Here is an 18,681-nt window from a genome sequence, read left to right as displayed (position 1 = left end):
CAGGGTGGAAAAAGCAAACAGTTTCTTATCGCTATGTGAGACTAAAATTCTTAATGTCCCTGTGTGCAAACCTGTGCCTCCATTTTCAGGCACTTCACTCCCTGAAACAGTCACATATTTAACCTCTGTTGAGCTTGTGTAAATCTTGCTGCATTCTGCAGCGGAGAACCATTTCCCCACATTCCAGCAGCAAAGTAGAGATGGAGAGAAACATAACAGAGAAACTTCAGTTACTGACTGAGGAGATCTGTCGTAACAATGAAGCAATTAAAATGACGCCATTAAATTAACAGTTTGTACGCTTACAAGGAATGAGTTTAGGAGATTGCTGTGGCTATGAAGAAAGATTTAAAACTGATCATCTAAATGTTTTGATTATTGGATCTGCTGATGCGGTATTTCATGAGATGACAGCTCTTCTTCTGCAAGTGGATGGAATGACTTGCCACTTAGAAGAGATCTCAGGGACATCCCATTGAACTGGCTGGTCATCTGGCATAGGGAATATTTCATGTTGTAGCAGTAATAGTGATTTCAAGTTGCATTGATTGCAAGTGAGATCAAAAAATATTTGAAATACGCTAAGCACCTGAATGAAGTTATCTGATATCCTTTCTCACTTATGTTATTCTTACTATGCTTTGCATCACTGTTATGATAACTGTTGTTTTTAGCCAATCTAAGAAAGAGATTAAGAATTGAATTTGTAAGTAAGGCTGCTTTCCTTTTTGTGATGGTCTCATCTTGACATAGTCAGAGCACATTGACACAGCTGTGTGAGGAGACAGCAATGGTAGCACTGGTTTGCATCTGCTCAATGACTGGTAGCATCTGTTTGATGATTAACGAAAGGATTTCAGCTGTTAGAGCTGTCAATCTGGCACCTTTGATGAGCACTAAAATAAATCTGTGCTACCAAGAACTGCTCATTTTTTTTTTCCCCTGCTTTTGATTTACTTGACTCTTAGTGTCCTTGCCGATAACTACTAGCAAGGCTAATGCATTATAAACTCTGAAAAGTGAAGCAAGCGGCTGTCATTTTTTGCACAACAGATGTTCCTGATCAGGAATCAGACAAAGGATCTCATCACTCTTCCTCTGAGCAATTTAATTTGTCTGTTCCATGGCACACTCGCCACCTCCTGTCTAGTGACTGACATGCCCAAGTCCTACTTCATTTTAGGATCAGTTCCTTTAATCTTACAGAATTATTAGGGTTTTTTTCTGTGCCAGAGCAAAGAGAGTGGAAAAAAGGAAATTGCTTCATTGCTTACGGTGTCACCAATAATGCATCATAATGAAAAGTAGCAAAGACCTACTTCAAAACAGGAAGCCCAAGTACTGCATTTTAAGAGAACTAGAAAGTATTCTATGAGCACTTTTTTGAAGAAATGGCAATTTAGATTTGATGCTGTTTCTTTAGCAGTTGTAAGTCTCAGATGTAGGGATAAGCAGCATATAATCCATCAGATTCTTGTAATGCAACTTAGCAAGGTGGAAAAATTGATATATTTTTAAGAAAAGTTGTTTGCTGTGGATCCAGTTCTCCACTCCTTAATCACACAAGTTGTCCAAAATGAGTAATTACTGGGATTTTTGCTTGCTTTTCCCTTTAGTTTGATAAAACTGTATCGCTCTGCTGCTCTTTTGTAGTGATGGATGGGTACTGCTGGAGATGTAAATTCTATAGTTATTCTATAGTTAATTTCCCAGTAATTAGTCTCGCACAAGACCATCATTTTGCCTATGCACAGCTCCTGGCACTGCCACCTGACTGATGTAGTATACCCAATGGGGGGCAGTCATGGCACACCCTGTAAAGGAGGCTGTGGACTGTGCCCTGTGTCCCTACCGGTACCTGCCAAAGACTTGCTAGAAGGGAGAAAAGCAAGGGAAGTTGGCCTTATCTTGTGCATCTCGCCAGCCCTGCACAGAAATGGCAGCTGCTGCCGCCCCTACAACTGGTGGTGTCTGTGGCCACCATGGCAGCTGGAAGTCCTGATAAATGAGCAAACTGTATTCGCGGATTTCATTGTAGCCCATCACTGGTAGAAAGAGAAACCACTCATATGGCCTCTTTTCCATTTGGCAGGTTGACAGGACAGAAGTGATTCGAACCTGTATAAATCCCGTCTTCTCCAAGCTGTTCACGGTGGACTTCTATTTTGAAGAGGTGCAGCGGTTGCGGTTTGAAGTCCATGACATTAGCAGCAATCACAATGGGCTGAAGGAAGCAGATTTTCTTGGTGGCATGGAGTGCACTCTTGGACAAGTAGGTATCGCTGCCATTTTCCCCCCTTGTCTGTCATAGTTTGTATGTATATGAAAATTAAATGACTGATGGGTGAGATTTGTCATTCATGACAAAATTCTTAATTGATGCTTTTAACAGGATAATTAAGAACTTCTGCTGATTTGATTTACTGCTGTAGTATAGCTTCAAGTCAGCCAGTACTATAGGAAACTGAGTGTCGGTGATTGGCCTTGTACAGTAAAAGCCCAGGCTTATTACACCAGTGTTGAGAAATAGACTAATTTGGGAGAAAGTTATTGCTCCTAACATTATATGGTATTTAAAGCAAGTTCCAAGTCCAAGGAACACTTATAAATACACTTTACTCACAGAGGATAGTGCCTGGTGATGTGGTAAATAGAGAGGCAGGGTTGGATTCATTTCCCTGACTCTCAGTCATCCAAAAGTTAGGTGTCTAGGCTAAGTTACTCTTCTGATTTCCATCTTTAGTTCAGCGGAGAGAAACAGACAGTTCCAGCAGTTGATTCATTCCACCTGAGACACCCATCACAGATTAGGATAAATTGCCTTTAGGAGATACCTGTCTTTCCCCATCAGTTATCAGGAGAGTCTAGACAGCTGGCTTAGAGTAGATACCTAACTTTTTAGATGGCTGAATTTAAGTGATGAGTCCTACCCACAGGATCGATATCTAGAGGTTGTCAAAGCCAAATCTGCAGCAAATTCCTGTATTGCTGACTGGTAGCACACTACAGTGTCCCAGGTATCACAGTTTATTTCTAACTGGCAGACTTTTTGTTATGTGGGGTCTCATAACACAAATCTCGGTTCTGTCCGTAATGGCAAAGCCGAGGATGGTCTCACACTGAGCTAAGTGTAAATTTGTTCTCCACTCTGTGGTGGATGAGACCAGGCAGTGTTTTCATTTAGATTATCTTTTGCAGTGCTTCCGCATAAGTTTGTAACCTGAATGTGGTAGCTTGGCATGGAAGACGCTGCAAATCTTTGTTTCCTATTTTCTCACCTTTTGTTGTTGCTCCCTTGGCCCCACCACACATGAATCCCTTGATTTTCTCCCCAGAGTTATTGGGCCAAATGTGCTGAAAGAGGAAAAGTCCTCTCAGTGAGAGAATTGATATGAAACATATATATATTTACGAACTTGAAAGCTTAACGTGCAGGTGTTGGTATTCAGAATACCTACAACGCACAGTAAAGTGTGTTCTTTTTGACAGACTTCTTGTGGCCTTAATCAGTGAAAACAACCTATCCTATAACACTAAGGAGAATGAGAAACAAAGAAAAAAGTTATTACAATGTTCTTGTTGCTTAATTGGCTTGAAAATGAAGGGGAAAAAAATGTCATTGCTGCTGCCTGTAGCATAAATGTCTTTATAATGTCTCTATAAATAGCACACAGCTGGGTTGGTTGCAGTGTAATTTTAATGGTAACCAAGAAAAAGTAATAACAGGGTGAAATCTGTTCAGAGTAATATAGCCTTGAGGACTCTCATCTCATATTTAGACTTTTGTGTATGTGGGTGGGTTCCCCCCTCTTTCTAGTTTTTTAACTTTACATAATTCCTCCACTAATTTAAAACCCCAAAATGTTAGCACTGGAATTGTCATCCAAGCAAAGCCATTATGAGGAGTCCAGTGCTGAAAATCCTGCAGCACAGGCTGTACATATGAAGCTAACACTCATGCTTAGCTGGTTAGTGTAACTACTGCGTTTTTGTAATGACAATAATAGAGCTGTGGCTTTTCTTGAGATGATTTTCACATGAATTTGTTGCTCTACATCATTTTAATGCCTGAATAAAACATGATTTTGTGTGAGAGTGTGTGCCTGCCTATCAATTCACTTTCCCATTGCAAGTAGGTCTTACCTGAGACATGCAGGAAGGCTGTAGATTTTTAGGCGTAGTCTGAAAGAGTGATTCCCTCCCCACCCGCCAGTAAATGTGCCAACTTCTATTGCTCTCTTCTAGGTAACAGTTGATCTATAAGAACTTCACTGCTACCTGTACCTGTTTGTACATCATCATTTAGATGTGTAGTAGACCTGCATTTTAGCCTGAATCACGTAATACTCCTACCTAGAACAAAATTAGTAGGCGTAATAAATGCTGGCAAAGGCAATAGCATGGTTATACAGTAAGCCGACAGAAAGAAGCGAGTTTTCTCTTTATTCTGATCTCTAAATCCTACATGTGTCCTACCCGATAGATACAAGCTTATTGGAAATTTGGGGTCTTGGATGCGAACGATGGAGAAATGCGTTGCTTCGGAAAGTGTCATTATTAGTAGTCTCCTCCCAGTGCTGTAATAAATGTGTGTCCCAAGAGAGTGATGAGGGCAGTGACTTGTAGGCTGTTAGATCCTGAACATACACTGTCTAGGGACATCCTACTGGATATTCAGCAAGATTTATTTCTACTGCTCTTGCCAGGTCAAGCCAATTCTGTACATCTACTAGTAAGTACTGTGGTTAGCAACATCCTGGCATGCAGTCAGTTATACCTGGATGTGAAGAGTAGATGCATCAATGGGCTTTTCGTATGCCACATTATTTAAAGACAGTAGAACAGATGGTTGTGGATAGATACCTGCTGAGGGTAGTTAAGAAAACGTCAATGTGCTAAATAGAGACATTTCCTTAAAGTGGTTTGTTTTGTCCATCATGCTGGAATGTGGCCCTTTCAAATAAAACAATAGCAGATTATCTTTTGAAGGGATTGAGGGGGAGGAGGTTTAGTGCAAGAGTTTTGGGGGGATTTTTTTGGTGTGTTTTTAAGTACTAAAAGTCTGTTCCTTCCACTCAGGGTCTTTTTACATTCCAGTTTCCCAGCTTCTTTAGAGCGTCCTGGTAATGCGCCGATTTGCAGAATGTCAAGAAATATGTTCTGTACAATTGGAATGATAGATCAAAAAAGCCCTAAAATATTAGAGAAGGTACTACAGTTGAAAGTGCAAACAGATTTTCCTCAGTTAGTAACATCATCTTAAAATATGGTCTGCAATTACATGTAGTTTATAAAATAGATTTTCTTAAGGAACTTTACATCAAGAGAATGTACCATATCCTAACAAATTAAGCTGTCCCTGCTGTATTACTTAAAGTGGCATTGTTAAATGGTACATGAAGGTGCATAATTAAAATCTATGCATTTTTAAAATATGCTATTATTTTTCATTTTGCAGTTCATTTCTAAGTAACTGCGTAAAACGAATATCTATAATACCATTTTTTAACAATTAAGTTGTACGGTTATATGATAGTTACTCAAGCAAGGAAACTATACTGTGTTGTGATTGTAACCTCTAAAAGATTATTCTGAATCTGAATCATTTGTGAAATTATGGGACACTTATTTGGGACAATTATGGACAACTAACAGTGTTGTCCTTTAAAACACAACAGAGCTTGAAACATCCTTTATCCAGATGAATTTGTGAAATAAATGGTTTGGGTTTAACCTTTGGCTTTGGTTTGGTTTGGTTTAGGAATATAGTTCTAGAAAGAGCAGATGAATTCTAGCAAACTTAACATTTCTAGTTTTTACCCTAGTTTTAGGTATCTGTGCATAGAATTCCTACCTGGAGGACATTTCTTATCAGAATTTGAGCATGCAACCAGCTCGTTCTGACAAAACCTGTTAATTCTTGAGTTCAAGGCTCAGTCTGGATAATTTCATCCCACGTGAAATAACTTTGAGGAAGATATAATTGAGAAACTTGTGTGAGGCTGGACATGGAGACGAAACTGTGGCAGAATAGTGGGTGTGTTTCAACTGAGCTTAAAGAAAAGCTGAAATTGGAGGGAAAGTTTAGTGCAATTTCCTTGAAATGCTACGCAAGGAGGTAGCATAGACATTTTGGAATGTGTGCTCTTCCTGTTGAAATCGTGAAGTACTTTAAGTCAGAAGGGACCTCTGGAATCTCGCATTCAATCTGCTGCTCAAAACAGGTTAGACCAGGTTGCTCAGAGGATTGTCCTGTCCCATTTTGAATATCTCCAAGGATGGAGATCTCACAGCCTCTCTGGGCTTTGTCCCAGTGCTTTGCCACCCTCACAATAGCGACGGCTTCCTGTCCCTTCGGGTTTGCCTACCTCTGGCAAGGCCAGAGAAAAACAGAGGCATAATGAACCCTCACTCCTATGTCGTGTGGAAACATTTATGAATACTTGTAGTGGCCTTCAAATGGCAAAGGCAAGTCCGAAGTGACAAATTGAAAGTAAATAAAGCAGGGATGATTTAGCCATAGCTATCTTGCTTTGGGAGTAAGGGAGTAATAGCAGCCTTCTTGAGCTGCTGCTGTAAATGGCAGCTCTCATCCTTTGAGTGGGAGTGTTGGGGTAGAGCAGTGTTTTGGCACTGCGCTTTCCACTGCAGCAGAAATGGCTTGGGATGCTCCATCAGGCTCTGCATCTGCCCACTAGTCTTGCAGCTCTTTAATTCACTCTAAATAGTTGCTGTTCTTTGCGTAGGCACTGGCAAGCAGAGGCACCTGTATATCTTCGCAATGATAAGCTGTGAAATCACAAGCAGTAATATTTTAACTGCCATTTTGGGGAACCACCGCATAAAGGTGACTTCTTGCGTTCATATAGGTGCTTTAGGTGCTGTAAATCAGTTCGTCCTTGGTTGCGGTTTTACGGATGTTGTCTTTAGCAAAGGAGAGTAAATTCTTCCCCTTCTCTTTCCCCTTTGTTTTTCCCTTCCCCAGCCCTAGGAAAGGTGTTCAGGCACTCCACTCGCCCAGACTAGTCACTTCCAACTGAATCCCCATCTAATCACTGAAGGTTTTGTATTTCTGTTGCTTTTTGGTGGCTCACAAAACCTGTGATTGTTTGTTTCGTGGGGCAGGAGATGGATTTTTTATTTTTTTTATTTAGTGGGTTGGGGGGGTGTCCATCATAAAACAATGGAAAAAAAATCTTAGAGGGACCAACACTCAGAAATTTGACAGTCTGATTTTCATGATGCTCAGCTGGGATGGCAAAACCTCAAACCCAAGTCCTTTTCTGTTTATGTGTTAGTGCCTTCAGGTGTTCTGAGCCTCTCTGTTGCTCTCTTATTGGAATTGTTCTGGTTTATATTCCATAAACTTTATAAAGCATTGAAATTACATCATTTAGTATATTACAGGCTCAAACTTTTTAATAGTGAAAGTTATCTTCTTAACCACACGGGAATTAAGTATCAGGAGGGGGGCTTAGGAACACTTTTTTCCTCTGAAGTTTCACCCCAAAGTCTCAGCCTGATCTTTAAGAACTCACAACAATTGCTTCAATGAATAATCATTTTCTGACAAGAACTAAAGAAACTTACGTTGCCAAGACATTCTTGTTTACTGCTTAGCTGTGCCTGCAACATCCTTAAATTATAGGAATCAGTAAAGTTGTTATTTCATAAATGCTGTGAACCATCCCAGTTCTGCAGTGTGGGAATAGCCTTTGTGGTTTTTCTTTCATTACTTACCACAGCTGGTCTTTGCCATTTTCAAATTTGTGATTCCATTCCTTGTTTGGTTTCTTTTAATTTACAGAAGTGTTAAAATATTGTTACAATTCACAACTTCCTTACTTGCTCAACTGGTAGCACAAGTAAAGAAAACTGCGGAGATATACATCTTTTGCTGCCGAGAACCTTTTCAAATATTATTTAGAGGTTTAATATTTCGCATACATGCATTTGGGTACAAATTATATTGAAAATCTTCCTTCTCGGTAATGAGTGTGATTGTTTCTTGTGTGCTTTTAATAATATATGCCATTAGCAGATTATACACTTGAAAATGCTGACTGATTATTAGTTCAGTTTCAGCCATTGCAAATCCCCTTGCTCTTGAATTGGAGAAAGGCTAAAAGAGCCATGATTGCACCTGAACTAATTAAATTGAAATAGTCTGTATGAGAGTATTTGTTTAACAGACTGTTGACTGCTTCTGTGGTGCGAAAGACATAGGACCAGCTTTTTCAAAGTATTTGAATTCCTAAATCTCATTAGATGTCTGTATGCCTCCTTAGGTATCTAAATACCTTTAAATACTTGGCCCTTGATCTCCTCCAAATGAAGTTGCTCAATTCATTAGTGGGATGAATAATGTACTTTATTAGATGTGAATGTAATTTTCTACCAGGGTTGACTCAGAGCAGAAGCAAATCATCAATGCAGCACTCTTCCCTAACTTCAACTAACCTTTTAAATATCTCAGTTATCCCCAGGAAGCTCTTAGTTTGCCATTGCAGCATTATCTCTGAAGCTGTAAGATTTTCAGGTTTAGATGAATCTTGCTAGTCAAAGTTAATGGAATTACTTGAACAGTTTGTACTGCTTTGTTTTTACTTAGTTTATCTTTTTGTATGATTACTGTAGCAGTCTTTAGAAAAGTAATTTAAAATGTAGTTTGCTATTATAATGAGTTATTATTATGACTAATTGTAAAAGGGCTGCTACACTACATACTAATTAAATTCAAAGACCTTTTATGATATTGATAAGCTATTTCCTGTAATAACATTATTGCCTCTTGTGATAAGGATATCTTTTTTCCTCAGTGTTCTGTTTTGATTGACTATTTTCAGGTACAGATATTTAACAAAACCAGGAAGAGGTGTAATTCAGCTGTAAATAGACTGTGAGCTGATCAATACTATAGGGAACCAAAGAAATCTTGAAGAGTGTTGAATGGTACAGAAAGTATCATATGTATGGGGAGGATGATTATAGCAGTAAAGAATTCTGTGAGCAGTTAGACAGAATGACTTTTCCTCCGTTATGGACATATACATCTGAATTTTTTTTCTTGCGGGGATTCCTTGGTATCTGTGAAAGGGTGAACTCATCCCCAGAACCTTTTTATCATGAGAGTGGAGTAATGTCGCTGGCATCTACCCGCTGTCTGCTGTCTTTTAATGTTGAAATGTAGCATGCTTCATACATTTTTTACTATCTGCCACCATTCATGGAAATTATTTGATGGATTCAGAAGTGGCTGGGGGATAGATAGCAAGACAGACACAAGCACATCAGACTTGTATAAATCTTGCTTTGTCAGAAACCAGGCTAAAGATGAATGCGTGAAGAAGGAGAGACAGTTTTTACACTGAGCCGGAGCTACCTCAATTCTTCTGCCCTTGCTTAAGTCAGTCATTTACCCACGCAGGTACAATGTTAGTAAAGTCTGTCATTTTATTTGTGGGTATTTAGAAGCTTACAGTATCTCACTTAAATGGATTCGAGCAAGAGCATACTAATATTTTAATTCGCAAGCTTCAAGATACATTTTACAAATGTCAAATCTCAACTCGTTTGTCTAGCCACTCTGGTTGTATCATTCTACTTACAGCAATACCATGAAAGTATTCATTTGGGAGACTTTGTAGCTGTGAAAAAGGTGCCTTAAGGGTCATACTTATTTTTATGCAAGAAGGATGTGAGCTTAAGAGACAGTGTACCATAACTAGTAAATACTTTTGATCTGATTATGTCCCGAGTTTTATATATCACAGAATCCTCCTCCTGCCATACACCGAGGACGAAAAGGATTTTGGAATTCAAGGATTTTCAAGTCGTTTCAATTGTATGTGTTAAATTCTCTGCCCCAACTTGGCAAGATAGCAATTGCTCGTCAAGAAAGGAACAGAACTTGGATAAAAGATACTTTAGGTTAGGCCAGCTGTGCGTTTTAGCATCTTTGGTAGCAAACAATTCAAAAAGCTGTAACTTCAGGGGGCTTTGAAAAACTCTTTCAAATCAGCTATTGTTTTAAAAAGGCAAGTTGCTGTACAGTGCTGAGCAATCAGCTTGGAGGCTGAAATTTCACAAGTACTTGTCTCACTTTTTGAATTCAAGCAATGCTGAGCACAACATGGTACAATCAAAAAAACCCCAAACTAGTGACTGAAAGACCCAACGCAGTGATTCCTCCCAAAAATGTGGAGGAGAGCCCAAGAAGGCTTAAATAGCATTCATCCTCTGTCTAAAAGCGGTGGGGTGCAAGCAAAGAGGATGACAGTAAGGTGGAGACAGACTTCTTATAAAGTGGGGTTGAAGCATTTAATGCTTTAGTAGCTATTAGTTAACTTAACTGGAGAAGGACAACTGACACTGTAATACAGGAATTTGAAGAATCCCCTTTGAAAAGGAACATATTCGTTCACTTTTCTAAATTGAGAAAAACAACATGAAAATATGGAAGGCTGATGTAAGGTTGCAAACTCAGTCTTGTCAGTTTGGGGCATTAACCGAGCCCATCTTAAGACAACAAATCATAACTGAGGCGAAATGTTTGGAAAAGACAACCGCAGGGCTCAGAATTAGCCCTTGCCCAAGTTTAAGAAGGGAGGAGGAAGCAGAGCTGTGATGTAAATCATTACACCACAGGGAAATGCAGTTTGGGCAGAACGTGCTTCCTAGCTGGCCTCACGAGCACCACCACAGGGAGGTGTACAAACTGTTGTAAACAAAGTAGTGGCATGTTTAAAAAAAGATGCTGATAGTCGAGTGAAATATGAACTTGAGAAGCACATGAGTAGTGTGAGCAAAAAGATGAGATGATTAGCTCAGAGAGGTTCACTAGAGGATCGGTAGGTAGTATCACAGCTAAAGAGGCGTGGGTTAGCAGTCCAAAAGCAACTGAAATGTTCAGGAGGCTTAAGATGGACACTGGTGCATGAGCTAACGTGATGCCAAAAACATGGACAAGCCTGAGAGCTTACAGTGGTCATTCTGCAGGTAGAGAGGTAGTTCGAGTGCAGTTTGGAAAGATACAAACTGAAGTAGTGCCTCGGGGAGGTGGGGAAAGTGATGCTTGTTGAATTAGAAGTCCCATCAAGCCGTGGAGCTGATCAGGGATGAACGTCCACCGGAGGGTGGGGAGATGTTTAGAGAAAAGTTTGCAGATTTTTGCAGAGCTTGGTGAAAGATTCAAAGGGACATGTTTGGAAGAGTATGATAGCTACTTTTCTTTCCTTGATATATCAACACATTTCTAGGGCATGCTGTCAGAAAAACACTCTGTTTCTACATGTACCACTGCTGTTTGTTGGGATTTTGCTTCTCCAGACTCGAGGTTGAGTTGTGTGTGGCACCAAGGGCTCTGCACTGGGCAAGTGAATGCACTTGATGGTGAAAATTCAGTCTGTGTAAAAAACATTTGGATCAAGGGAAAAATACTAGTAAAATGTGACTAGGTGGTCTTTGCAGTCCTGAAAAGAGTTGGGTCTGCTAGAAGAAAGTTAAGCAACTGTGCAAGTCCATGTAACAGGAATAACACATCTGGGAGAAGAATTAACATGGAGGTGCTGGGAAATGGTTGTTCAACTAAAGCTATTTGCCTGATTACCCCAGCTGGCAAGGAAGAGATACAAAGACTTCAAGTTGTGTACTGTGGAGGGAAATTTGTGCCTTACCTGGCTGTCTAAATAACTAAGTTTGGGGTTCCTGTAAGAAAGTCAAATGGGCAGAAGAGGCCAGTCTGAATAAAGAATTTGAGACATCGAAGGAGTGATTTTAAGTGGTCCTAATCTTCTAGTTTTGTAACCACAAAGCTAAACTGCGTACACTCTCACATGTCACTAAGCAGAGTATTTGCCCAGTCCTTGGTTCCGTTAAAATCAGGGACCAGTGGTTCCACACGTCACAAGAGTTAACAAAAGCCAATTGTCACATGAATAGCATAGGAGCTGTGGCCATTATCCCTGGATGTTTCAAGAAGCCTTTAATAAAAGAATATCGATGTTATGTCCAGAGCTAGATATTATACAAGTCAATTTAATTGAATCAAGTAAATAAACAAAAAGCACACAGTTTTCTGATCCCCGAGCAAATGTGGAATGTGACCATCAGGCCTCCGGCTGAGGGTGGCACCTTGCAAAACTGAGTCAATGCTATTGAAAAAATTTGGATCAGCCCCAGATGTCAATGTAAACAGGACTTCTCAGTATATGGGATTTATCTGTTCCTGCCAACGGTAAATCACTAGCTTAAAAAGCCATATTGAAATTTTCCTGTTAGTTTGATTTATAAGCATTGGGAATTCTGTATGATATTATTGAAAGTTATCCCTATATTTGGTTAAGGAAGGACCACATGTTTTAAAAGGTTCTTAAACAAGCCAGGTAAAATAGGTCATTACATTTCACAGCTCATCTTACACAGTGCTGATTAGTCACGACTCAGACATAGGAGAGAGCAAACCTTCATCAGACTCCTTGTCTCTGAGTGACTGCTGAGCAATGCACTGTACACAGCTGGTGTCACTGCCTCGGTGCTTTTATCCAAAGTGTTGCATCTGTTCATACTTTTAAAATAAAAAAAGCAAAACACCTTTTATGTATTTTAAATGGGAAAGAGGATCAAACGGCAACATGGGAATCCAGATTTAATTCCAGCAATATAGAGCATCTGTTCAGGTCTCTCCTTAACCTGTTTGGGCTTGTATGTAATAAGGCAAATTAAGATCATCTTCAAGGGAATTTCCCACCCCCATCTTACCACAAAGCTGATATCCCTTAGCGCTGCCGACCAGAAATCTAGTAAAGATGGTCTGTTGAGATGATTGCATATTTGATAAATAGGAATCACTTCATGCACATATCCTCCCTCTCTGAAACAGAGCAGCGGCTTTTACGTTCTGTTCCAATTCTCATCTCTTGCAAATGTATTCAGTATGATATGGATTATTGGACATGCAGCTGTCTCAGACCAGAACTAGTAGTTTATATGTGGCTGTAGCCACAAGTAAACTTCAATTCTTAAGTGTCTCGTAGCCTCACCTCTTAAATCTCTGAGATTTCTACATCCATTTGTTCACCGGTAGATCATGCTTCTAATAAAATGTTCACGTTTTGGAAACGTGATGGGGTTTACTAGGGCTGAACTGGATTCTACTATCCGTGTTTTAGAAAGAAGAGAGACATTTACTTTCTGCACTTCTTCACATCAGTTTTGGACAAAACTGTTTTAAGTTGCAAGTTTTGGAAGTAGGAGTCAAACTGAAGACTCCTGACAAATGAAAGACCTGTAGTTAACTACCTTCTTGTAAGCCATTTTGCCAGTTCAGTAATCTCTGTAGCTCTGAATTTAGACGAATGCTTTATAGGCCCTCGAGTTATCAATGTTTAGGCTTGCTGTCTGGCAATCGGGTCAGCAAACGCTTTTTATGATAATGTTCAGAAGAAGATTTACACTGATACATAAACAGTAAATATGATATGTGATTGATGGCGGCTTCTTTAGAAGTGGTTCTTTTAACCAATGAGAGCTGGTCTGTATGTACAGTGCATGAACAAAAAGGGCAATTTACTGCTAAGGAAAATAGATTCCTTGACAGTTATTGCAGTGATAGTCTGTGGATCCTAAATCGCTAGTTACAGTGTGAAGCAATGATGTCAGCACATTGTTGCCAGATGGAAGATTCGTTTTACGGGCCACTTAATTAACAACTGGTAAACGGTTGTACCCAAATACACATATTTACATATGCAGAGTGCTTACTGTGTCACAATGATGCTAATGGCTTAGAGAGCAAGTCTTATTAATGCCATCTACTAATGGGAATGTCAGAATAAATTATCTTCTCTAAAACTGTGAGTCGTCTATCTGCCACCTGCATGGGAGCTCCCAAGCTTCAGGTTTCTGTCTGCCCGATGCCTCCTGAAAGCTGGGATGCTTTCCAAAGCAGCAAAGGGAGCTGTAGGAATTTGGGTAGTTCATGGGGAGAAGTTCTGCTGTTTCTAAAGGAGGCTAGCTGAAGGACAGGTTCCCAACCAAGCTCTGTCTCATACCAGGGGTATATATATGTAACATATCTGAAAAGTTTTCTGGTACGCAATAAGCTGATCTTTTGGTGAGAGAGCTTAATGTATTTTACTAAGTTGTCTGTGCATCTCAGGGAAGGCGGAGAGGTCATAGAGATAAATGGGTCCTGCTACCCAGCTGCCATAATCCATTGTTTAGTTGGTTCAAAACCCATAATTTAATTATATACTAAGACTAATGTGTTGTATTTCTGTATTATCTCCCATTAGATAATCTCAAACCAGGTTTTTTAAATCGCACCTCACAGTTCACAGAGGCACAACAATTTATACTTGCATCTGTTTAGCTGGCAAGAAAACAGAGGTATGGGTAACTTAAGGGGTCACAGCAAACTATCTTTCCAAGATCCTAGGGAGGAAAAAGGATATCTGAATCCTGGCAGTACTGATCGTCTTACCTGTACCCCTGTCTGTTGTTGCTACTGACCAATATGAGTGGTGAAATCCTGACGTTAATTTGGAAAAGTCAGTGAGATGATGGCAGCGGGCAGGTTTATGGAAGGCAGTCCAAAAAGGATGAGTGTTAAATTATTCACTTAAGTAATAGCCAGCTGCAAAAAGGCAGGGTAAGAAACAGCTGGCAATCTGAAATGGTCGTAAAATGAACATTAGATACCAGTTTCATGGTGTTCTTAAAATAAATCAAATGCAATTCTGGAGTTTAGCAGCAGCATAGCTTGCAAGACACAAGAAGGTCTTGCATAGGAAAGACCAGGAGTATTATGTCCAATTTTGAGTGTTGTTCTGTGGGTAGGATATGGGCCAGTCCATGAGGGTTCATCAGAGAGCAGTAAGAATGGTTTGAGGGGGAGAAAATTTGTTCAAAAAGGAAAGAGAGGACAAACTTGGGTTCTGTAGTCTGAAGACGGCTGTGGAGAGTTGATATTAGTCTTCAGATATAAAGATTGTCTGAAAGAGGAAGGGAAAAAGATTGTGTTACTTATTCATGGTGCGTTAGACAGAAATAATGGGATTAAGCTGCAGAGAATTGGGTTAGCTGTTAGGAAAATATATTTACAGTAAGGATAATGAATACCATAATATATTGCCAGAGGAGGGTGTTTCCCTCTACCTCTGGATATCTTTAAGAACTTATTAGACACACATCTGTCAGGTATAGCTGCCCCAGGTGTAACCGGTCCTGCATTAGGACCGAGAAGCTGAATAAAGTGATTCTGGATGTCCTGTCCGGCCCTAAGGCAAGCCTGTGATCCAGCCCTGTAATGGCTCTCCTGTCTCACATGTAAAGCCCATTCAACACTGCTTTTGTCCTGCTGCCTCCATCATGACAATCACAGAATCACAGAATTTTCAGAGTTGGAAGGGACCTCTAGAGATCATCTAGTCCAACTCCCCTGCTAAAGCAGGATTGCCTAGAGCACATTACTCAGGACTGCATCCAGGCGGGTCTTGAAAATCTCCAGGGAAGGGGACTCCACAACCTCCCTGGGCAGCCTGTGCCAGTGCTCTGTCACCCTCACCGTAAATAAGCGTTTCCGTGTATTTGAACGGAACTTCCTGTGTTCTAACTTGTGCCCATTACCCCTCGTCCTGTCACTGGGAACCATTGAGAAGAGCCTGGCTCCATCCTCCTTCAACCCACCCTTTAGATACTTGTATGCCATAATAAGGTCTCCCCTCAGCCTTCTCTTCTCCAGGCTAAAGAGTCCCAGCTCTCTCAGCCTTTCCTCATAAGGCAGATGCTCCAATCCCTTAATCATCTTAGTTGCCCTTCGCTGGACTCGCTCCAGCAGTTCCCTGTCCCTCTTGAACTGGGGAGCCCAAAACTGGACACAGTATTCCAGTTGTGGCCTCACCAGTGCAGAGTAGAGGGGGAGAATTACAATAGCTGAGGATAATCTGAGGTCCCACTTTTGCTTTTCTGTTCAATTCAGCAAACTGATGGGCAGGACAAACATCTCTCCCCATGATTGTGTGAGGCTAAAATTTACATGCTATTCACTCCTGTCTCAAAGAACCTTTTTTGCCTGACCATGACTTTGCGTTACTCGCACTCCTCCAGCTCTGGCCGTTGCCTACTGATTGCGGTTTATTGCTGACACGTGTGTGATGCTCAGCACTCTAACAAAGGGCCTGGAGCCGTTCTTTTCCCTTGATGATTTCCTCTCTTACAACCAATACTTTTGCATATTTTGCCAAAGATGTCTATTTGTGGATCATTTTAGTTGAAGTGTTATAGATTAGCCATCCAGATGAAGTTGTCCAAGTAATGTTGGATGTGGGAGAGGACCATTTCTGGTATAAAAGCCACATTCCAGAGGTTAGGGGTTTTCCTAGGGCAGAAGCTCAGTATCTGCACACCATGATCCTGCAGCAGTATTGTCACGTTAAAAATCATACTAATTGTGATTCTTAAGCTGTGTTTGGAGTTACTTCTACATCTGTCTACACTTTGAAATTTTCCAATTAAAAAATAAATCAATTAATACAGCATTAACTTTACAGAGAAGAGGGACCTAATATAATGGGACATCGCTGTAGCTTGCTAATTATGCATTATGGTAAGGTTTTTTCCTTTTCTAACATTTTTATGGTCTAGTTTTAAAAATCTCAAGATTGTTTAATTTAATGATTATTTATATGGGAAATAACATCTTTTGTCAGTGTCACATTTATTTGAAGTGCATTTATAAGTTGTTCAATGGACAAGTTAATTTGCAATGCTGCATCCTAGGGGAGGTCTGGTACTTGGTAAGCAAAGGTGACAATTTTGGAACTAAAACTCTGGGGCAGATTGCTTGCTTATGTCCTGAGTATAGAGTTGCTAATATTTTGAAATAAAATAAAAGCCTTCTCTTTGAAATGGACTTCAATTTCCTATAAAAATAAATGGGTTTTGGAGGCATCTCTGATAGATTTGCTGTGTACAGCTCGCCTCTTACTGTCTTTTAAGTCCACTTGAAGCTTACATCTGTCCTGCTGTTTCTGTCATGCCAATAGTTGAGGAAAATCTGACAAGTGGTTTCCACTATTTTGTTCAACTCATTGAATTGTCTTCTTCCCGTTCTGCTTCACCCCATCTGCTTGTTTTGTCCTTCCATTGCATCCTGTCTGCAGGCTTCCTGGGGAACCTTTCTTCTCAGTCATGATCGTACTGTGCTAACTGCGATTGAGGATTAAGACGCTGTTTTGATAAAAAAAAAAAGGCAACATAAAAATGAAATCACACTAAGCTGTGTATTTACTACAGATTGTTATTTTTTCCCCTTTGTTTTTATTTTTTGCAGATTGTTTCTCAGAGGAAACTCTCAAAGTCCTTACTCAAACATGGGAACACAGCAGGAAAGTCATCCATAACAGTAAGTCAGTCTTAAATACGTTCTTATTTTCCTTTTAGTTAGAAATATATACTCTGACTAATTCTCCCTAAAAGCATCCTGTTAAGTCACCAGAACAACCCTTGATTGAGAAATGTATTTAAATTGTTTATTTAACAGATTATTTTTACTGTTTCTGACACATGCTTGTTGTAAGAAAATGACAACAAATAATGTATGATTTGTACAAAACCCATATTTACTACTACTGTTAAGGTACTTTTATGACAACAAGAAAGTTGGGCTGCTTGATTGCTTTTAGCTGAAGGTCTAGAACCTTCGGAAATTCATGTTGACCTGCTTTGACACACGAAGGAGTCTGATGTTTCTCGGCCCTTGGGCTTTTTCCAGTTTCTAAAAAAAAAACCCCAAAACACTCAGAAAACACACACATATGCACCCAGCAACACCAGATGCAGGAGTTTGATGAGATTAGGTATTTTAGCTGTGTTGTAATGCAATTATGGACTGGATAGTTATAGCCCCATATGTATCCTGAAATCTGCAAATCAGTGTATTACCTCTCTTTCATCTTTCTTTTTGCTGGCTTGTTTGGGAGATCAAGCTTTTCTGCACTGAACCTAGCATGCTTGTGACATTTGCAGCTCTGCATTAAGACAAAGGCTATAATAAAATATTCTGCTTTGGGGATCTCTGCTCTGTTGCCTCATGAGGTTGAGAAGGATTTTTTTCCTTGATGTGCAATTAGCCAGATGGGTTTCTTTTGGCTTGACTGTTCGGAATTTTTTTTCTGCCTTCAGCCACAGAAGAGACAGCAGACTGAGAAATAATGCTTTCTGAGAGCCCAGGGAATTTTCTTAGATGTCTTCCTTGGTGCTTGGTTATGAAGGGAATTGCTTAAATGCATAAGGTAAACTCATTTTTGATCCAGGGTTGGAAAGGAATTCCCCACTCATCTGGCTGAATAGAACCAGGAGAGAGTTTTGCTCCCTAAATAATGTAGTGTGGTTTGCCTGCTGGGGTTATCTGGACGTATTTCATCTCATGCATCCCCGTGGTGTTCTGGACCCCCGTCCTGTTCTATGAGGGACACAAAGGAGTTTAGTCTTATGAAAACACAAATACTCTAGTTCAGCTAAAATCGTTAGGCTTGTCAGTAGGGTGTTCTGGCAAAAATTAATGCCCTGTGATACACAGAAGATGAGAGAAAATGAGTTAATAGTCCCTGCTGGCCAAACACTTGATGACAACCATGAAATATGGACCTTAGTTATTTGCTTTGGCTTCTGGCCAGTTGA

The 18,681-nt window shown here is 40.0% G+C and overlaps 1 protein-coding gene across 1 annotated transcript in view; it reads left to right on the top strand.

Annotated features, from left to right (window-relative positions):
- CPNE4 (copine 4) overlaps positions 1-18,681 on the top strand; it is a gene marked incomplete at both ends in the record, with an annotated part of 194,451 nt that overhangs the window by 76,491 nt on the left and 99,279 nt on the right. The window contains 2 exons of the mRNA XM_082499431.1: positions 2,093-2,272; positions 17,333-17,404. Of these exons, the coding sequence (XP_082355557.1) occupies positions 2,093-2,272; positions 17,333-17,404 (252 nt within the window). The remainder of the gene's footprint in view (positions 1-2,092; positions 2,273-17,332; positions 17,405-18,681) is intronic.

Source organism: Vanellus vanellus (assembly GCF_965231255.1).
Source record: "Vanellus vanellus genome assembly, chromosome: 2".
Classification (NCBI taxonomy): domain Eukaryota; kingdom Metazoa; phylum Chordata; class Aves; order Charadriiformes; family Charadriidae; genus Vanellus; species Vanellus vanellus.
The sequence above is the reverse complement of the archived record's forward strand: the minus strand, read 5'-3'. Positions and strand labels throughout refer to the sequence as shown.